We start from the raw sequence: 23,150 nt of genomic DNA, 5'->3' as shown, positions 1-23,150 counted from the left end.
TGGGATCTCTCCCTGCGGTATCCTCCACCACCAGTTTATGGATTTATGTTTTGTGGTTTATAAGTCTCTCAGCCCGGCACACGTACGATATTTACTTACAGCCAGCGTAATGGACAAAGAATTCCTCCCGTCCAGCTTGTTTGTTAATTCTGGTCTTCACCACCTCCGCATCATCTGCAATGGGATGAACACAACAATCAGAATTCAGGAAAACTCATCAAGAAAGCGGCTGAACCAGGCGAGTATCAAGCTCACATCCAGCTGCCTCTGATCTAATACAGGATATGATTTCATGTCACCTCTGCAACACCGGACAACATCCAGCAGGAGATTTAACTGTACAATTCAAAAGTGTGTATACTCCATGTTGTATGGTATATATCACACACAATGTAAGGGCGCATATACTCCATGTTATAAGGTAGATATCAAATACACAGGGAGGATTGCATGGGGGGGGGGTATACTATATAACACATTAGATATATTACATATGAAGAATAATAAGGAAATGTAACTCCAATTCATACAGTATGTACATGTGGTGTGCCGGTAGGATAACGAGGGGCTGTATACTCCATGATATACGGTACTTATACACAGAAATAGGAGGCTGTATACTCAGTGTTATACGTTAGCCATCATACACAGGATATTAAGGTGCTGTATACTCCATGTTGTACAGTAATTATCATACACATAGTATAAGTGGCTGTATACTCCATGTTATACGGTAGGCATCATACACAGACTATAAGAGGCTGTATACTCTATGTGCTATAGAGTAGATATGCAGAGATATTAAGGGAGTGTATACTCCATGTTATACGGTAGGTACACACGAATATTGAGGGGCTGTAAAATCCATGTTATACGATAGATACACAGAGATATTGAGGGTGTGTATATTCAATTGTATACGGTAGTTATCACACACAATGTAAGAGGGTGTATACTCCATGGTATACAGTAGATATCGCACACAATGTAAGGGCGCGTATACTTTATGCTATACGGTAGTTGTCACACAATGTAGGGGGGCATATACTCCATGTTATATGGTAGATATCACACACAATGTAAGGGTGCATACACTCCATGTTATACGGTAGATATCACACACACACACACACACACACACACACACACACACACTGTAAGGGCGCATATACTCCATGTTATACGGTAGATAACGGTGAGGGAGGGCTGTATATTACACAGTATACGGTAGTAGTGGAGACCTGCGGTAAGTACTCACGGTAGGTGCCGTCCTGCCTCTTACAGGAGTAGGTGGCCCCAATCTGTACCGTGAAGTCCTCATCTCCCCCTCCCTCCTCTCCGTTCTCCTCCGCTTCCATGGCCTCCTCGGGGTTGCAGCCCTCCTCCTCCTCACCCAGGGACACCTCTAGCTTCTCGGACTCATTAGACTGAGCGACGGCGGCCATGGTGGGCGGTCACCTCACAGGGAGGGGCAGAATGGACGGCGGGACACGACCCTGGGATTCCGGTACCGGCAGCGGCGAGGCGGACAGACGATCCGGGAAGAATTACAGACGTCAGAGCGGCCAGTGACAGACACGAGAGGAGGCGGGGATGCTGCGACGCCACGCCCAGACTCCGCCCATCACTATAATCTCCACCCCCTCAGGTTCTACACCTGTCCCCAGCTCTGGGCGCCGCCATCTTCCTGGAGTCCTGATATGGAGAGGATGGATATATATGATAGATATATATGATAGATATATATATATATATATATATATATATATAAATAAGTTTTTTAATCAAGTAATATTTAAATCCATTTATTAAAGCCCATCATTACCATCTAAACTTCCAATACACTCTGCTCTCATCTCATGTGGACTACAACAACACCCCCTCTGTGACCTACAATCCAGCGCATGGGGCCAGCCGCCTTGTTCACCCCTCTTCCGGACATTCGGATGCTGCCGATTTCTCCAATGGCTGCCAACAACCCAACCAATGAGGTTCAAGCTTCTCTCATTTCAGAAACTTCCATAACCCAATCCCTACCACCGGCATCTCACCCAATCCTCAACCAAAACCTTCACCTGAGACTCTGATGTCCTCCAACCCGATCACCTCCTCCTATTCCCATGTCTGAGACCTCTCAGGGCCTTCACCCCTCCATGGGAAGGCTCAGAACCACATTCATCGTTCCCCAAGCCTTGGAACCTTCAGATGTACCCTCAAGGCTCATCTCCCCACACCAACCTACAATGAACCATGTTTATTACCCCAATGATAAAGATCTGCCCCACCCTAACGGTCACCTGACCTTGTGTTTCCACCCTCATCCCCTCCAGATTGTAAGCTCACATGGTCAGGACGCCCTGTATGGTTGTCTTGGTTGCGATGGTTCTACCTGAGCATGTTGGGCATTATTTTTTCCCAGTAGGGACAGATTTTCCCATGCTATAGGTAAGTACTTGGAGCGTACTGCCTATTTTGTACAACGCTACAGCACAGGAGGCGATATATACATGCACTATAATACTCACATTTCTCCAATATTCACTATATTGTCCAGCTTCCAAGAGAAGACACCTTCCGTGACCATTGGCCCTGCCCATGTGATAACATCGGTGCAGGTGATTGGTCCTACGCTATCACGTGATGTGGACGTTTCGGGTATCTCTTTACATCCCATAAATATGACTATCGATAACACGGTTTCATCACCCTGAGAATAGAGAATAATAAAATATTGGAATCCACAATATATATCACCATTGCTCCTATGTTCTTGTTCAGCCATGAAAAAAAAAATCATTAAATTGTGAGAACTTTATAACATTGGTTGGGATGAAAATGAATAATAAAGTTTTGTAACTTGTGTTCTGCTCCTCCCCCACCTTCCCTGCAGCATTTTATACTCTTACCTGTTCACCTCGGTCACCAGTTGACCTTCCTAAGGCTGTGGTTGCAATCAGTGCTGTTCCACACCTGGCCTCGATCAGCGGGGTATAAACCGAGGTGCTGGTGATGAACGGTGGCTTTCATTTTTCAACACAAACTTGGCTTACAATCGCCTTCTGTTGCTCCCCGGATGGATAAACCTGGGACTGAGCTCTCCCATTGTGGAACCTGCTCACTGACGCCATCACATGGAGACTCTGCTGCATCCAATGGAATGTTGGGGGTCAAGGCTCCTGTGTGGCCCCGTTAATAGGCCCATGTGATCCAAAAATTCCCGAAGATCTGCAATGAAGAATGGGAGAAGTTTAGAGTGTGCCTCCTATGTGGGTCATTTTCCATATCAATGAAGTCCAAACACAACTAATGGATTTGATTGGCAGATGTTGGAGGGTTGGGTCTGGCCCTATGGATGTATTGAGGATGATGAGGGGCACAAATGGGGGGATTGCCAAAGGACCTTTCAGGAGTCATTTGGTACCAATCATCTATCATAAAACAAATCAGCTGATAACTCTGCCTCTGGCACAACAAAATCCAGGAAAGTTGTCACCCTTCCCTCTGGTCCTCCTACTGGACTAGAACTGACTTACAGGTTAATGATGAGTGTCTGTGGGGGGGAGGGGGCTGTAGTCCAGAAAGAGCAACCAGCAAGGGCAGAGAACTCTCCTATCAAGCCACTGGGCAAACGTTGGGAAATAAGTGGATTTCTGACCGGTCAGAAGCCGTGTTTGTGTATAAAGAGATGAAACATCAATGTTCACTCACATGTACTGATTGTGTTACCTGTTCCAGGTCAGCATCTCATTACCTTTTTAATTGTGTACCGAACCAGTTTATCCAAAAGAGTGCTTTCTAGCAAACAGCAGCCAATCACTGAGCTCCCTGCTGTATACTATATCCACAAAGCCCTGCTGGTTGTTAAAGTAAATACCAGGGGGAGCACCTAGGTGCTAGGAAGCACTTCTAAACCTGATGAGAACCAGCAGCCAATAGGATCACTCCCTGATATTTACTATAACAACAGGTAGAGATGTGTAGGAACAGTGGGGAGAACTCTGATTGGCTCCTGGCTATCCCTGTTATATGTATACTATATATACTATATTTATTATACTATATAGTAAATCCAACAACGCAGCATAGGAGAAACTTTTGATTAACAAACCTTCATATTGGGGAGTATGGATTGGACATGGGACTAAGGGGCTCTGTTTATAAAGCTGTGAATCTGACATTCACTGTCACATTGCCTGGTGGAGAATCATCCAGGTTCTGTGTTAGAATGGTCAGGGAATGTTTCAGTGAATGTCAAATTCACTGCTTTATAAATAAAGCCCTGTGTGTTTTTCACATTGCCCATCTCTGTATGATATCAGCACTTTGTCTCTGGGTTCAATATGAAACCCCATCCTTGAAGGTGACAAAGATTCTGGCGCACCACCCAGCCAGGAGGAGCCAGAGAGAACCTTGTGTATTAATATATATACGGAGTTCAAAGCTTGATACATAAAGGTTTGTCAGACAGATCCGGATATGTCTAACCTAAGAGGGATCACAATACCGGGGCCACCACCCGTCTAATCCAGGGAAAATACTGCCCCATATCATATCATATGTATATAGCGCTGACATATACAGTAGCCACAGTCATATTATCTATTGCCATCACAGTAGCTGCCATCTTTTTCCTTCTCTTTTTGGTTTTAATCTTTGGACATTTTGATTGGCTGGGCCAATACAACTTCCCCAGGGTATACCAAATTCCTGCACTGTACCTGCAAGAGGAGGGCAGGGATCAGGCGGGTAAGAATGTTTAAAACAATGGCAAATTCTAAAAGTAGAACTTCAGTTCCAGTTCAATATTCGGGATCTTTTATACCGATATTATCTTGGATAGCACTGATCATACTGCATCCATGGCCCAGTCCCTGAATCCCATCCAACACTGGGAGCTGGTGAAATCTGCCCTTCTACCCTACATACCTCGAATTTGGGGACCGTCCCTCCAAAACCACACAAATCTGCAGAGACTGGGAGCAGGTGCTTGTGACTCAGGAGAAAAACAAAGTACATCCCCTCCCAATTCTCACATGTTACATATGAAGACATAACAATACATCAGGTCCTTAGCAGGTTCTTAAACGATCGAGATCCAAGCTCAGGTGGATTACAGGACACAACAGATCCCCCTCCGTGTCATTATCTCATTGCCAACAACAAAAGCATGCCAGCTTTTCCACCACAGCTGATTGTAATTTTATTCTGTGCGTGTAACCTGATGTCCCTAATGTTCAGAAAATTCTTCTCAAACTGCTGTTGCTTGCATCTGGTTAATTACAAACCTATTATGTATATGTACTATTCACCTGGTTATATACACCCATTTCAAGTAAAAAAATGAGCTTGTGTAGGCCTGAAAGTAAGTGTTTAAAAAAAAAAAAAAACATTTCGGTTTATACTCGGGTCTCACCACTGGATAGCACTGTGACATAACATGTATACCAAAGTCTTGCTGACAGCGACATAGGAGTTTGCTTCACTTTACATGAGGACACAGCGCCACATCTACTGGTGGCCAACAATAATGCACAGATATAATTTATGAGAAAGCGACCCATCAAACTCCAGTTAAAGATACTTTAGCCTTTTAAAACAGACTAGGTCTTTTTTTTTCATAATTTTTTCTCAAATTGCTGTTGCTTGGATGAGGTTAATTGCAAACGTAATATGTATATGTGCTATTCACGTGGTTATATATACACACACTAATCCTCAAGTAAAAAAAAATTGGCCTAAAAATGAAAGAAAAATCTTGGTTTATAACTGGGGTCACACCCTTAGATGGCACTGTGTTCTCACATATTATGTATAACAAACTTGCTGCTTGAGAGGAATTCACATTAATTAATTTTATTGGACCTACTCTACCAAACACAAAGGATTCATTTAACCTTTGACCCCAGAATGATAATTGTTGTTCTGTAATAATGATTATTGAATAACATGGGGTCAGTATATCAGTCAATGGAGCCCTGGAGGGCCACAACCTACATTTTACTCTGTAGGCTGAACTCCTCGGGGGGCAGCACACACTGCAGAATCCCAGAAACTTAATTGATACAAACTGGTGCTAGGAGGTTGCTCCTGACCTGCTTTTCTTGGCTTTGAATGCAACAGGTCTGACTGGGCAATGCAAGGTCATGGTTATATATATATATATATATATATATATATATATATATATATAACACACATACTCAATTAAAAAAATGAGATTGTTTAGGCCTAAATATGAATGTAATGGATAAAAAATACCTTGGGTTTATATTGGGGCCACACCACTAGATGGCACGGTGTTCTCACAAAACATGTATAACAAACGCTTGCTGTCTGAGACGTAGGAGTTTGCTACACTTTACATGAGGACACAGCGCCATCTATTGCTGGCCAACAAGTAAACTATGGATGTTTTCTAACAATTTATTGGCATTTGTTGTTGGATTATGGTTTTGAATGTTAGCAGAGACAGCTGCATATTGTGCCCTAGGTTTATACTTGAGTCAGTGTAGTGTTTCTGTTTTCTCAGGTAAAAGTAGGTGCCCTGGTTTATATTTTGATTGGTTTAAGTGTGCATAGTGTGTTTATATTATTTTGATACAATAGTTGAGTTGTGTTCTGTCAGCCAGGTAAGGTGTACTTTAGGTGACCCCTTTTATCACTCTGGAAAAGGTACCCCAACCATGCTCAGTGCATTTTTAAAACCTCAGGTTCACGAAATAAAAGAGATCACCTGACCTACAAACTTTTGACTAGATAGACCAAAGATCTCAGGTTAGAGGTGAAAAGTGCAGCAAGGAAATCACAAAAGATTCACCACCCTCGTTATAAACACACACAGACACAACAAGCAAGGAGACAGGAAATGGATTTTATTGGACGAGCTCTACCAAACACACAAAAGATTAATTGGACCTTTCACCCCAGAATGGTGATTGTTGTTCTGTAATTGAATAACATGGGGTCAGTATATCAGCCAATGGAGCCCTGGAGGGCATCTGCATACATTTAACTCTCCAGCATGAACTCCTCGGGGTGCAGCACACACTGCAGATTCCCAAACACTTGATTGGTGCAGACCGGGTGATGGCTCGGATGTTGCTCCTGACCTGCTGTCCTTTGCTTTGGATGCAACAGGTCTGATTGGGCAATGCAAGCCAATGCAGCCTTGATGTTTTGCACTGCAGGCAACAATAAAGTCCATTTTCAGTGGTACCGGGGCAGCATTTTTTTTTGCGTTGCCCCAAATAACAGTTTTATTAGCTGTTGAATCTGCCAGTATATGAAATATTTTTCAAACACAGCATCTCCATGATCCCTTGCGCTTTTAGCCAAAGCATATGTATGTTCCAATCCCCAGTCACTATCAAAATCCTCAGGGGAGGAGCTTAGATGCTGGACTTTGGGTCCCACCTGTGCGTTTCCCCGCACAGAACATTGGCGGTGTGCAGTCAGAGCTGGGAGTGCACACACAAGGATGGCTATTCTGGTGGCCTATAAGGAGCCGCATGACCTGACAGGCCATGGCTGAAATTTAGAAGGGAAAAAATAGGAAGAGAAACATCATACAACGATGATGAATTTTTTCATTTTCAAGGGTTGAAATCACCGGGGTCACTTTATGAAACATAAGAGGCACACAATGTACGAGCTGAATACTGTACATGCTGCTTCCTATAAACACAAAACTTCAATTTAAAATAAATGAACTGAAAAAAAAAATGTAGTTTTACCCCCCCCCCAAAAGAAATGTTACTAAACTCTAATATGGAATATACCCCACTACTGCAGCATGATTAGAATGTGCAGGTGACCCATCAACCCTCCGTCTTTTCTTTCAATGTGGTGATGGCTTTATCTATTGCCTCCTTGAGGTTCTTATTGAGGACGTTACAAAGATCCTCCATCAAATATTTCCCTTTATTGTACAAATGGTCCTTACAAATCCTCTCGGATTCCTGGAATTGGGCCACCTGGAAGCCATGCTTGTTTGCAAAGGTGTAAATGGAAGTATTAAATTGTTTCCTCTGACGTTCGAGGTGTGTCCTCAGCCACTCCCTCCGGGGCAGGATCGCTGACCAGATAAGGACCATGTTGGGGTGCTGCTTAATGATGAACCGTAAATCTCTTTTCATAATGGAGATCAGCTTCTGGAACTTCTCCATTCCCAGATCGCTGCTCCCTAGGTGGACGAACAGGACGTTCGGTTCTCCTAGAATAGGGATCGTACGGTCCAGCTCCTTCGTCAAGTCGCGCCAACACATGATTGTCCGATCCATCCAACGCACAACAAACTGCTCTTCTTCAAAGCCCAGGTTCCTGCCATAGGTAGGTCTCTTTGCAGCCAGGTTCACCCAATAGTTCCCAATGATCCAAATCTCCTTTGGCTCTGTAAGGAATAATTGGAAATATTTAATGTGCATTTTAATGAAAAGTTTTACATTTAATTGTTGCTGTGAAGGAAGATCCATTATAAAGGTGGCTGGGTGCAGCAGTGCAAATCAATTTCTGTACAGCCATGAACCACCACATCGGCAGCAGGGGGCGCTTTTGTATTTTTATCTCCGGCTTGTGCCAAGACTGGAGCTGGAACCTTAAAATGAAGCTTTAAAGGGCCCATTTACACCACTGCAGTCTAATGCACTGTGGAGCATTAATGTGAACAGCTTTAAAGCTGTATAATTATTTCCATAAATCAGCAATGCATCTGAACACATGCGCCTGCACCATATTTTTGGCACACCTTTACACAATATACAGATTCCTTTTGCATTGCAAGGGCAAGTAGAGCGTATATAAAGTCTAATACCACAGGCCTCCAATGCTCAGGTTGCTGATCATTATTGCAAAGGAGGGGTGTGAAGCCTAAAGCTACTGCAACTGGAATTCTTGCACCCAGCCACTGATCTTTTAAATGCAGGATATTGAAGGCTGCAAGTGAAGATACTCCAAACAGGAATAGTTTCAGCCAGGCATGCTGCCAATTTCCCCAAACACCAATGGTTTCGAATGACTCCAAATCCCCCAGTCACTGTCAATCAAAATGCTCAGGGGAGGGTCTTAGGTGCTGGGCTTTGGCCCCGCCTGTGCGTTTCCCAGAGCATTGGCTCAATAAGTGTCAAAGCACACAATCTACAATAAGTCCATGAATTAGAACAACTCTTCAACCTAACCTAAAATAATCTTTTAAAAATGCAATCCCCCCAATTCAAGGAAACTTTATGAAACATATGAGAAACCCCACAATAAAAATACCCCACCACTAATACATGATGGGAGTGTGCAGGTCGTCCATCAGACCAATGTTTTTTCTTCCATTTTCTTGATGGCTTTTTCTAAGGCCTCCTTGAGGTTCTTATTGAGTACATTGTTAAGATCCTCCATCAAGTATTTCTTGTTTATTGTACTGTGTTTTATTGCCTGCAAGTAAAGATCAATGACCGGGCCACCAATGTTTTCTATTGGAAATTAAAAAATTGCCAGCTCACTCACTGATCTGTGAGCTGTCCCCAGGCCTGGGGCTCCCCTTTGGATTGTAATGGTAATATGGACAATCACAGCACTCTACAATGCTCTTTCACTGCTTCATCCATGTTCTTCTGTTTTAAGATTGAACCCAACACCCCATGGTAGGTACACAGCTCATGAGCCCACCACACTTTTTGTCACTGTGGCTGGGCTATCATCCAAAATGGTACAAAATCCATCTGTTCTCATCACAAAAAAGTCATGATTGACATCTTTATGTAATTTCAAACTTACATTTGCAATTGTTCAAAATCTGCAGCCTTCATAATAATAAAAGCTGACAATCCAGCCACGGATTGCAGACAGGATTCAGACCCTTCCTTCGTCAGGGTCACAACATTCTACCTGTGGTCACAGCTCAGGCTACAAGCAATTGTTACTACCAGGGTGCAAACCCCGAATGAGCATGCAGACATCACTGAGGTATAGACAGGAAGTGACAACCTACCAGATAAAAAAAAGGTAAAATAAATGTCCTGCAGTTATGGTTTACTTATTCTATATAAAAAGCACACAACAAGTATATTGGGATATATAAACATAGCAATACTGTAATACATTGCAAGCGTACCAATACTTTGGTTGCATTGACTGCACTGTGCAATGCTGATGAATGTCGGATGCATTTGAGATTAGCAGGAAGTATTTCTCAGATCAGTTACAGTTTTAGTGGCAGTTTTAACTGCTTCCTGTTCACTGTAGGCTGATTCTCTGACGTGTTTACCGACTTACCAGCTGTTAAGAACGATACTATAACTTCTACATGTAGAAAATATAAAGTGCGGCCATGTACTTTTCACCCAAACATTTTATTTATATAAAGATCCACTAAACCAGTGTTTAACCCAGAATGTATTTTAAGCTGCGTGGGAAGAAGCTGTAGGCAGGTGGCAGCCCCTGTATTGTGACCAAACTCTAAGTAACCACCCAAAAGAGCCAGGTGGTGCACCCATCTAAAAGGGGCCGGGGAGAACACAGTCAACCTCAAGTAATCTTTAATGTTATTGTTGGGAGATATCCAGGTCCTTGTGTTTGATGCTTCTACTCGGCTTCTGTTCCTTCTTAGTCAACCTCTTCTCAATTTCTTTGTGAGGAATCACCCCAAAGCCTTGCTCATGCACGTTCTTGGCAACAATTAAAGTTCTTTCTTTTCTGTAGTGGTGGTCCAGTGCTTTTTGGGTAGAACGTCCAACCACAAAAAATTTGGTGTCCAGGTACTCCACGCTGAGATGAGCGAAGTCCCTCTAAACGACAGAAATCAGTTTATAAAAACGTAGGTGCTGCAGATCGTGGATCCCTAGGTGGAAGACGACGGCACACGGGGTTCCTAACAATGACTGCCCGTGGCTCAGCTCTCTTAGTAAATCACACCACCTCCTCATTTTACATGAGGATACTGCGCCATCTACTGGTGGCCAACAATATTGCACAAATATCATTTATGAGAAAGTGACCCATCACTCTCCAGTCACAGATACTTTAGCTTTTTAAAACAGACTGTCTGTTTTTTTATTTTAATATGTTTCCCCTTTCAAAAAATGTTTTAAAAAATAAACTATAGATTTTTTTATGTTGTGTTGGCATTTTTTGTTGATTACAGTTTTGAATGTTAGCAGCAACAGCTGCATTTGTGCTCTAGGTTTATACACGAGTCAGTGTAGTTTTTCATTTTTTCTGTTTAAGGTAAAATTTGGATAGGTTTTAGTATATAGTGTATGTTTGTATATTACTTTGATACAATATTTGAGTTGTGTTCTGTGTCAGGCAGGTAAGTTGTAGTTTAGGTGACCCCCTTTATCACTCTGAAAAAGGAACCGCGGCCATTCTCAGTGCAATTTTCACCTAACAAAAGGTGATCACCCTAACTACAAACTTTTGACTTTAGATAGACCAAGATCTGTTCTCACGGAAGAGGTGGAAAGCGCAGCAAGGAATTCACATAACATTCACCACCCCTGATATAAACACACACAGCTACAACAATCACAAAGACGGGAAATTGATTTTATTGGACCAGCTCTACCAAACATACAAAAGATTATTTTGACCTTTCACCCCAGAATGGTGATTGTTGTTCTGTAACTGAATAACATGGGGTCAGTATATCAGCCAATGGAGCCCTGGAGGGCAACTGGCTACATTTTACTTTTCAGGGTGAACTCCTCAGGGTGCACCACACACTGCAGATTCCCAGACACTTGATTGGTGCAGACTGGGTGATGGCTCTGAGGTTGCTCCTGACCTGCTGTCCTTTGCTTTGGATGCAACAGGTCTGACTGGGCAATGCAAGCCAATGCAGCCTTGATGTTTTGCACTGCAGCAGACAATACCGTATGTCTTCAGTAGTACCGGGGCATTTCTTTTATCGAGCTGCCACAAATAACAGTATCATTAGCTGTTGAATCTGCCACTATATGAGATATTTTTCAAACACAGCATCTCCCATGATCCATTTTAGCTAAAGCATATGTATGTTCCAATCCCCAGTCACTATCAAAATCCTCAGGGGAGGAACTTAAATGCTGGACTGATGCTCGACTATGAAGACTGGTCCCACCTGTGCGTTTCCCCGCACAGAACATTGGCGGTGTGCAGTCAGAGCTGGGAGTGCACACACAAGGGTGGCTATTCTAGTGGCTTACAAGGACCCGCATGACCTGACAAGTCTTGGCTGAAATTTAGGGGGGAAAAAAAACATCATACAACAAGGCTGATTTTTTTTTTCTTTTTCAAAGGTTGAAATCACCGAGGCTTTACGAAACATAACGAGAAGCACACAATGTACAAGCTGAATACTGTACATGCTGCTTCCTATAAACACAAAACATCAACCTAAACTAAAATAATTAAAAAAAAATTTAGCTTTCCCCCCCACGTAATGGAAGTGTTACTAAACTGTGCAGGTCATCACATCAGCCCTCCGTCTTTTCTTTCAATGTGGTGATGGCTTTATCTATGGCCTCCTTGAGGTTCGTATTGAGGACGTTACAAAGATCTTCCATCGAATATTTCCCTTTATTGTAGAAATGGTCCCTACAAATCTTCTCTGATTCCTGGAACTTGGCCACCTGGAAGCCATGCTTGTTTGCAAAGGTGTAAATGGAATTATTAAATTGTTTCCTCTGATGTTCGACGTGTGTCCTCATCCACTCCCTCCGGGGCAGGATCGCTGACCAAATAAGGACCATGTTGGGGTGATGCTTAATGATGATTTTTAAATCTCTTTTCATAACGGAGATCAACTTCTGGAACTTCTCCATTCCCAGATCGCTGCTCCCTAGGTGGAGGAACAGGACGTCCGGTTCTCCCAGAAGAGAGACTGTACGGCCTAGCTCCTTCGTCAAGTCGCGCCACCCCATAATTCTCTGATCCATCCAACGCACGATAAACTGCTCTTCCTCAAAGCCCAGGTTCCTGCCGTAGGTAGGTCTCTTTGCAGCCAGGTTCACCCAATAGTTCCCGATGATCCAAATCTCCTTTGGCTCTGTAAGGAAAATTTAGGAAATATTTAATGTGCATTTTAATAAAAAGTTTTACCTTTAATTGTTGCTGTGAAGGAAGAATCCATTATAAAGGTGGCTGGGTGCAGCAATGCAAATTGGCTTCAGGTTCTGTACAGCCAAAAACTCACATCAGCCAACAATGTCACATCAGCAGTAGGGGCGCATTTTTATTTTTATCACCAGCTTGTGCCAAGACTGGTAAAATGGGCTCAAAAGGGGGGGGGAAGCTGGAGCTTGAAATGAAGCTTTAAAGGGCCCATTTACACCACTGCAGTCTAATGCACTGTGGAGCATTAATGTGAACGGCTTGAAAGCTGTAAAATTATTTCCATAGGTCGGCAATGAATCAGAACATATGCGTCTGCCCCATATTTTTGGCACACCATTGCACAGTATACGGATTCCTTTTGCTTTGCAAACGAGGGGTGTGAAGGCTAAAGCTACTCGAACTGGAATTCTTTCACCCAGTTTTTAATGCATTGAAGGCTGCAAGTAAAGATACTCCAACTGAAATAGTTCTTAGCCAGGCATGCTGCAAATTCCCCCAACCATCAATGATTTTGATTGACTCCAAATCCCCCAGTCACTGTCAATCAAAATGCTCAAGGGAGGGTCCTGGGTGATGGGCTTTTGGTCCCACCTGTGCGTTTCACTGCACACAACATAGGCTCAAGAAGTGTCATAAAGCACACAATCTACAAAAAGTCCATGAACATTGTTGCTACTTATTATCACAAAGCTTCAACCTAACCTAAAATAGTCTTTTTAAAAATGCAGCCCCTCCCCTCAATTAAAGGAAAAATTATGAAACATATGGCAAACCCTACAATAATAAATACGCCACCACTGATGCATGATGGAAGTGTTCAAGTCATCCATCAGACCAATGTTTTTCCTTCCATTTTCTTAATGGCTTTTTCTATTTCATATTGAGGGCATTGTAAAGATCCTCCATCAAGTATTTCCCATTTATTGTACAAATGGTGTACAAGAGAGTGAAGCCTGCACATAAAGATCATTGACCCGGCCACCAATGTTTTCTATTGGAAATTAAAAAATTGCCGATCTGTGAGCTGTCCCCAGGCCTGGGGCTCGTGTTTGGATTATGATGGAAATATGGACAATCACAGCACTTTGCAATGGGCCTCTCAGTGCCTCATCCATGTTCCATTGTTTTAGAATTGAACCCAACACCCTATGGTAGGTACCCAGCTCACTGGCCCACCACAGTTTTTGTCACTGTGGCTGGTGTATGATTCAAAATGGTACAAAATCCATCTGACCTCATTACTAATTTTTCATGATTCAGATCTTTATGTAATTTCAAGGTTTCGTTTGCAATTGTTTAAAACCTGCAGCCTTCATAATAATAAAAGCGGACAATCCCACCACTGATTGCAGACAGGATTCAGACCCTTCCTTTGTCAGGGTCACAATGTTCAACCCGGTTTTCATCTGTGGTCACTGCTGTCATAGCTCAGGCTACAAAGGGTGCAAACCCCCGAATGAGCATGCAGCCAGCACTGAGGTACAGACAGGAAGTAACAACCTACCTGATGGAGGAAATCAGAACAAGGGTTATACAAAAAAAAAAAAAAGGAAAACTAAATGTCTTGTAGTTATAGTTTACCTATTCTGTATAAAAAGTACAAAGCAAGTATTTAGAGATATTTAAATATAGCAATACCTCTAATACATTGCAAGCTTACCATACCTTTGGTTGCATTGACTGCACTGTGCAATGCTGATGATTATTAGATGCATTCAAGATCAGCCGGAAGAATGTCTGAGATCAGTTACAGTTTTCGTGACAGTTTTTATCTGCTTCCCGTTCACTGTAGACTCTCTGACGTGTTCAACGACTTACCTTCTGTTCAGATCGATTCTATAACTTCTACTTGTAGGAAATATAAAACACTGCCAAGTGCTTTTCACCCAAACGTTTTATAAATATAAAGATCCACTAAACCCGTGTTCAACCCAGCTGGGTAGGAAGAAGCTGTAGGCAGGTGGCAGCCTCTGTATTGTGACCTAACTCTTCAGTAACCACCCAAAAGTTGAAGGTACCTAAAGGCCCCCGGGGAGAACACAGTCAACCTAAAAATTGTTTTGGAGTTTCGATCTCTCCCAGCCACCCTCAGAATATTATTAATAATAAACGGGTTTGATATAGCACCAACATATTATGCAGCGCTGTACATTAAAAAACGAACGGTTGCAAATGACAAACAGATACAGACAGTGACACAGGAGGAGGAGAGGACCCTGCCCCGAAGAGCTTACAATCTAGGAGGTCAAAAGTACCAAATTTCTGAAGAAAAGGCACCAGTGCAGGAATACCAGGGGGCAGTGACTAAAAATGGCACCTGTTCCTTTCCCAGTTTCCCTTCTATTAGGAGATTTCCTCCCAGTTTCCTCTCATCATTAATAATTTAAAATTTCCTCAACGAATTGCAGAAAACAAAGATGATCCAAGCAGATTTTACCCTCTTTATATGCAATTATTACCCGCTTTTTCGTTTCAAGCGTTATAAATGGGGGAAAGCGCATCCATTGAAATCGGCGATTGAATTTTTGAAACGTTGCAAGCAGCCTTATAGATAACGCTCATATGTGTGCCTCAAGGAAACATCCTGGTGTAGATTAGCCCATTGGAATGCTTGGGAATTTCAAACATGGGCCTTAAAGCCTCAAGTTAAACGCTGGGGAAAACGTTTGTGTCGACTAAGCCTAAATTAAGTAAGGAATTCATAAAATATATTCATTATAACAGACACAAAACCGGCTTTTATTATTCTGATAAAAAAAAGGTGTGATGTCCCTGGTAATGACGCATTTTGGGAGCCTGCTGCCATGTAACGCATTAAACAAATTCCTATTTTTTCATTTTGTTGATTTCGATCTCTAAGGAGTCTTTGACATTCCTCATATCAAAGACTCTTCAAAGATATTATAAATCTCATCCGAGCTGTCCTTAGCTTTCCTATGGCCTCTTCTAAAATTTTGTTTTAGGATTTCCTCAAATTCACTGAGCCAAGCAACCTGGACACCCCACTTTTCTGCAAAAATGGAAGCGTCAAAGTTAAAGTATTTCCTGTACACTCCTTCATGTCTAACTTGAACCATTTCTTTTTGGTCATTAATGCGGCCCAGATAAAGACCGTGTTCGGGTAATCCTTGGTAAGGAGACATAAATCTCTTTTCACGTCCGAGAGAAGATTGAGAATGTTTTCATGGAACAGGCCATCACTCCCGAAATGCTTGGATTTCCACATACAGAACCAGTGCTTCTTAGATGTGGAAATGAATGACGCCACAAAAGACTAAACTTGCCTACCCAACGCACAGTAAATTGTTTCTCGGGGAGTCCCAGGTTTCCAGCTAAATGAATTTTTCTTGACCACTTCAGCAGTCCAAAACACCCAGTAGTTCCCGACAATCCAAATCTCCTTGGGTTCTGCAAGGAACAATTAAAGATGTGACATGTGAATTTCTTCCAAAGCTCAGAAATACCTTGCAGGGTGGTCATGTAATTGGAATTCGCATTTGTATTGCTTGGTGTGTCATGCAGCGGACCCTGAGCAGCCTACTCAAAGCCATACAGCAGCCTTGTGCAGCTCACAATTCATCAAATCAGCACCTGAGACTATTGTGATTGACTTGTGCCAAGACCAGACTGGGTCTCTGTATGGGACTAAAATGTCCCATAAAAATGAGAGGGGGCATGGATTTGGGCTTTTCCCATTGGACCCTTTGTGGTCTGGTGTATTGGAGAATACCATATTATGCAAAATATTAATTTGACAAGTGCTGCCAATGCACTACAAACCAAAGCAATGAAACACAAGTGCATTGTGAGTTAGCGTGCCATTGAAAATGAACAATATTGCATCAATGTGTTGCCTCTTACACACACACACACACACACACACACACACACACACACACACACATGCATACATGCCATTCAGCAAACTTTGGGCATTTGTTGGCATACAAGTTAGAGATAGAAACTGCATGACCATTGAATGATCTGCATGCTATATCTGGGAGTGACTTTAGACTGGAAGTGAAGATGTAGGGGCACAATGATTAAATAATGACAAGTATTAAACAAAATTTATAAATCACCAACATATTATGCAGCGCTCTACAATAGGGGTAGCAAATGACAGACAGATGCAAGGAGGGAGGATATGGAATAGTGTCCGAGTAGTGAGGGTTTAAAATGGGTAGGTGAGGTTGATGTGTTGGGTTTAAGGTAGGAGCAAGCCGAATAGGACGAGGGAGACTATTCCAGAGAGTCGGGGCAGCTCTAGAAAAGTCTTGGAGCTGTGCATGTGATGAGGTTATGCATGACAAAGCCATTTTTATGTTATTGGAAGAGCTGCAGAGGGATCTGTGTATCAGGTAGGTAGGTGGGACAAGAGCTGCGGAGGGATTTGAAGGCAAAGCACAGGAGCTTGAATTTAATTCTAAGTTGAAATGGAAGCCAAAGAAAGGTAGTGTAAGAGGAGAGGTGAGGAAGGATGGCATGATGAAGAGGTGCAAGAGCATCCTATGGTATGCAGGAGAAGATTTTGGAAATATATTGAGGAGAGATGGTCACCATACTAGTCAAAGGCTATGGCAACCAGACTCCACCTATTACCCACAGTACCAAAAACAAAATAAATTGCAATTAAGACAGATGTTTGTCTCAATATATTTTTAGACAGCATGATGTCAATTACTGTATAAAATTCTCACTGCTAGTTAATCAAAAACAAAGCAATAAAAAAACAAAAACTTTCGTTCATTAACTTCTGAAGCAAGCAGTGCTTTGATATGAAACAACTGCAGTTTGTCTTTGTCAATAAAGAGTTACAAGAGCTTGCAGATGAGCTCAGCTGTGTTTAACAAAAGACTTGTCATGTAAGTCATCTAAACTACACCCCCAACTTTGCAAGCCTGGCCCAAACTCCAACCTTAAGCCAATCGAAAAAGGTTGAACAAATGTTCACTTTTAATAAACAAACGATGAAATTTGCTACATTAACATGAGGATTTTGCTCAAGTAATCTTTGATGGTATTGTTGAAAATATCCAGGTCCTCGTGCTCCATGCTTCTACTCAGCTTCTGTTCCTTCCTATTCAACCTCTTCTCAATTACTTTGTAAGGAATCACCCCAAAGCCGTGCTCATGTGTGATCGTGGCACTAATTCGATTAAAGTGCTTTCTTTTCTTTTTTTACAGTGGTCTTCCAGTGCTCTTTGGGGAGAACATCCGACCACACAAAATTGGTGTCTGGGTACTGCATGCTGAGGTGAGCAAAGTCCCACCGCACGGCAGAAATAAGATACTGGATCCCTAGGTGGAAGACGACGGCATACGAGGTTCCTAATAGTGTTGGTGTTTGAATTTGGGTTCTCCTTATATTCGACCCGAATATGGCTGTTCGAATTCGGATAGACCCAACCCAAAAAAAATGAGATTCGACAGCAAAAATTTGGATAAAAAAATAAAGATTAATGTTAATTTATTGAGTGTTTGTGTTTTTTTAACTATTGTTTTTTTTTTACAGGTTATCATACAATGACATGATATCTCTTACTCTGTAACACACTTTCCAGCACAGTAATATTATGATACATTTGTTACATTTTTCTTTTATACACTCTGAGAAAAATCATACAACTAGTAAAGGGTTGCAAGAGCAATCTGATTGATTAGGGACTTAATAGTCCCTAAAAATAACCTGAATTCTCCCACTATTGACTTCAATAGTGTTCGAATTCGGCATTCAATCACTCGAACAATTTCTCACTATTCGGTTGAATAGCCGTGGAATCGAATAGTGAGATATTCGAACAACACTAGTTCCTAAAAATGACCGCGTGTGGCTCAGCTTTGTTAGTAAATCACACTACCTCGTAATGACCTTGCCCATCCAGCAGACCGTAAAGTCTCGCTCTTAAAATCCCCGGCTCTGCCCAAAATGGGAAGCCTTGGCTCTCCAAACAGCTTACGCTATGAGAGTTCCCGAAAATCTCTCCAGTCACATATACTTTAGCTTTTTAAAACAGACTAAGTCTGTTTTTTTTTTTTCACTTTAATGTATTTCCCCTTTCAAAAAATGTTTTAAAAAAATAAACTATAGATTTTTTATGTTGTGTTGGCATTTTTTGTTGATTACAGTTTTGAATGTTAGCAGCAACAGCTGCATTTGTGCTCTAGGTTTATACACGAGTCAGTGTAGTTTTTCATTTTTTTTTTTTTTTAGGTAAAAGTAGGTCCCTCGATTTATATTTGGATCAGTTTTAGTATAAATAGTGTATGTTTGAACATTTTTTGATACAATATTTGAGCTCTGTATGGTGTCAGCCAGGAAAGTTGTAGTTTGGGTGACCCCCTTTATCACTCTGAAAAAGGAACCCCCACCATCCTCAGTGCAATTTGCACCAAAAAAAGGAGATCACCTGAACTACAAACTTTAGAGCAGGTAAGAGGTGGAAAGTGCAGCAAGGAATTCACATTCGATTCACCACCCTCATTATAAACACACACAGATACAACAATTGCAAAGACAGGAAATGGATTTTATTGGACCAGCTGTTGCTGTTCTTGTAATTGAGTAACATTGGGTATATCAGCCAAATGGAGCCATGGAGGGCCACAGCCTACATTTTACTCTGTAGGCTGAACTCCTCAGGGTGCAGCACACACTGCAGATTCCCAGGCACTTCATTGGTGCAAACTGGGTGGAAGTTAGGTGGTTGCTCCTGACCTGCTTTTCTTGGCCTTGGATGCTACAGCTCTGACTGAGCAATGCAAGCCAATGCAGCCTTTATGTTTTCCACTGCAGCAGACAATAAGGTCCATCTTCAGTTTTAACAGGGGCAGCATTCCTTTTATTAGGTTGCCCCAAAAAACAGTTTTATCATAAAAAAAAGCATGTCAGCTTTTACACCAGAGCTGATTGCATGAGCCCAGGGTATGTGTAGGGATTTAGCTTGCCATGAGTATAAACCCATGGGCACAAGCCCTAACTAAATAGTCTCATCATTGTTAGTACACCTGGGGAGACAAGTCACTTCTAGCCAATTATGTGCTATGTGGGAACCTGATGTCCCCAATATTCAGATAAATTCTTCACAAATTGCTGTTTCTTGGATGGGAATAATTACAAACATATTATGTATATGTGCTGTTCACATGATTACATATATACAGTACACACATACTCAATTAAAATAAATTCAGATTGTTTAGACCTAAATAGGAACGTAATGTCTGAGAAATCGAAGTTTGCTACACATTACATGAGGACACAACAACATGTACTGCTCGCCAAAAAGCTACGTATTTTTTTAAACATTTTAATGGCATTTGTTGTTGGATTATGGTTTTGAATGTTAGCAGAGAAAGCTGCATATTGCGCCCTAGGGTTATGCTTGAGTCAATGTAGCTTTTCTGTTTTCTCAGGTAAAAGTAGGTGCCTCGGTTTATATTTGGATTGGTTTAAGTATGTGTGTGTGTATATAATATTTTGATACAATAGTTGAGTTGTGTTCTCAGGTAAATTGTAGTTTAGGTGACCCCCTAAAGGAACCCCAACCATCCTCAGTGCATTTTTAAAACCTCAGGTTCACCAAATAAAAAAAAGATCACCTGACGTACAAACTTTTGACTAGATAGACCAAGATCTTTCTCAGGTAAGAGGTGGAAGGTGCAGCAAAGAATTCACAAAACATTCACGACCCTCGTTATAAACACACACAGACACAACAAGCAAGGAAACAGGAAATAGATTTTATTGGACCTGCTCTACCAAACACACAAAAGATTAATTTGACCTTTCCCCCCAAAATGGTGATTGTCCTTCTGTAATTGAATAACATGGGGTGAGTATATCAGCTAATGGAGCCCTGGAGGGCAACTGCCTACATTCTCAACAACTCCTCAGGGTGCACCACACACTGCAGATTCCCAGACACTTGATTGGTGCAGACTGGGTGATGGCTCGGAGGTTGCTTCTGACCTGCTGTCCTTTGCTTTGGATGCAACAGGTCTGACTGGGCAATGCAAGCCAATGCAGCCTTGATGTTTTGCACTGCAGTCTGTCTTCAGTAGTACTGGGGCAGGATTTATTTTATCGAGTTGCCCCAAATAACAGTTTTATTAACTGTTAAATCTGCCAGGATATGGATATTTTTAAAAAACAGCATCTTCCATGATCCCTTGCGCTTTTAGCTAAAGCATATGTATGTTCCAACCCCCAGTCACTATCAAAATCCGCAGGGGAGGAACTTAGGTGCTGGACTTTTAGTCCCACCTGTGTGTTTCCCCGCACAGAACATTGCCTAAGCGGTGTGCAGTCAGAGCTGGGAGTGCACACACAAGGGTGGCTATTCTGGTGGCCTACAAGGAGACGCATAACCTGACAGGCCATGAATGAAAAATTTAGAGGGGAAAAAAAAAAAATAGGAAAAGGAACATCATACAACTTTTTGTTCAAGGGTTGAAATCACCGGGGTCACTTTATGAAACATAACGAGAAGCACACAATCTACGAGCTGAATACTGTACATGCCGCTTTCCTATAATCACAAAACTTCAACCTAAACTAAAATAATTAAAAAAAATTGAAATAAAAAATGTTGTTTTACAGCCCACGTAAAGGAAACTAACTTTACTAAACTCTAACATAGAAGCTACGCTTTCACTGGTGCATGATGGGAATGTGCAGGTCATCCATCAGCCCTCCGTCTTTTCTTTCAATGTGGCGACGGCTTCATCTATTGCCTCCTTGAGGTTCTTATTGAGGACGTTACAAAGATCCTCCATCAAATATTTGCCTTTGTTGTACAAATGGTCCTTACAAATCTTCTCTGATTCCAGGAATTGGGCCACCTGGAAGCCATGCTGGCTTGCAAAGGCATAAATGGCAGTGTTAAATTGTTTCCTCTGATGTTCGACGTGTGTCCTCATCCACTCCTTCCGGGGCAGGATCGCTGACCAAATAAGGACCATGTTGGGGTGCTGCTTGATGATGAACCGTAAATCTCTTTTCATAATGGAGATCAACTTATGGAACTTCTCCATTCCCAGATCGCCGCTCCCTAGGTGGAGGAACAGGATGTTCGGTTCTCCCAGAAGAGCGATCATACGGCCCAGCTCCTTCGGCAATTCACGCCACCCCATGCTCGTTCGATCCATCCAACGCACGATAAACTGCTCTTCCTCCAAACCCAGGTTCCTGCCGTAGGTAGGTCTCTTTGCAGCCAGGTTCACCCAATAGTTCCCAATGATCCAAATCTCCTTCGGCTCTGTAGGGAATAATTGGAAATATTTAATGTGCCTTTTTTTAAGAGAAGTTTTACCTTTAATTGTTGCTGTGAAGGAAGAATCCATTATAAAGGTGGCTGGGTGCAGCAATGCAAATCAGCTTCAGGTTCTGTACAGCCAAAAACCATCACATCAGGAGCAGGGGGCGGTTTTGATATTTTTTGTCTGTTTTTTTTTTTTATCATTGACTTGTGCAGAGACTGGTAAAATGGGCTCGGGGGGGAGGAGCTGGAGTTTTAAATTAAGTTTTAAAGGGCCCATTTACACCACTGCAGTCTAACGCACTGTGAAGCATTAATGTGAACAGCTTTAAAGCTGTATAATTATTTCCATAAGTAGGCAATGCAACAGAACACATGCGCCTGCACACCTTTACACAATATACAGATTCCATTTGCATTGCAAGGGCAAGTAGGGGATGCCATTCATAAAGTCTAATACCACAGGCCACCAATGCTCGGGTTGCTGATCATTTTTGCAAAGGAGGGGTGTGAAGCCTAAGGCTATTCGAACTGGAATTCTTTCACCCAGCCACTGATCTTTTGAATGCAGGATATTGAAGGCTACAAGTAAAGATACTCCAAACTGGAATAGTTTCAGCCAAGCATGCTGCCAATTCCCCCAACCACCAATGGTTTTGTTTGGCACCAAATCCCCATGTCACGGTCAATCAAAATCCTCAGGGGAGGGTCTTAGGTACTGGGCTTTTGGTCCAGTCTTTTTGTTTCCCTGCACAGAAAATAGGCTCAAGAAGTGTCATAAAGCACACAATGTACAATAAGTCCGTAACC

General features: G+C 42.1%; 2 protein-coding genes across 4 annotated transcripts in view; both read right to left on the bottom strand.

The window, feature by feature from the left end:
• The window catches only part of LOC140334847 (nuclear factor 7, brain-like), a 10,888-nt gene extending 9,285 nt beyond the window's left edge, over positions 1-1,603 (bottom strand). Inside the window, exons 1-2 of the mRNA XM_072417114.1 lie at positions 1,259-1,603; positions 100-174 (exon numbers count right to left, since the gene is read on the bottom strand). Coding sequence (XP_072273215.1) covers positions 100-174; positions 1,259-1,445 — 262 coding nt within the window. The 5' untranslated portion in view covers positions 1,446-1,603. The remainder of the gene's footprint in view (positions 1-99; positions 175-1,258) is intronic.
• A 5,248-nt stretch (positions 1,604-6,851) lies between these two features.
• Positions 6,852-23,150, bottom strand: part of LOC140334838 (nuclear factor 7, ovary-like) — a 52,701-nt gene continuing 36,402 nt past the window's right edge. Inside the window, exon 8 of one of the 3 annotated variants that reach the window (XM_072417090.1) lies at positions 6,852-8,389. In XM_072417090.1, coding sequence (XP_072273191.1) covers positions 7,818-8,389 — 572 coding nt within the window. In that variant the 3' untranslated portion in view covers positions 6,852-7,817. Of the gene's footprint in view, positions 8,390-11,511; positions 13,013-20,803; positions 22,341-23,150 lie in introns of those variants that run through there. The other 2 variants (XM_072417091.1, XM_072417092.1) reach the window with 2 other exon arrangements.

This window comes from Pyxicephalus adspersus, chromosome 7 (genome assembly GCF_032062135.1).
Source record: "Pyxicephalus adspersus chromosome 7, UCB_Pads_2.0, whole genome shotgun sequence".
In the NCBI taxonomy this organism is placed as follows: Eukaryota; Metazoa; Chordata; class Amphibia; order Anura; family Pyxicephalidae; genus Pyxicephalus; species Pyxicephalus adspersus.
This window is presented reverse-complemented; position numbering and strand designations above follow the sequence as displayed.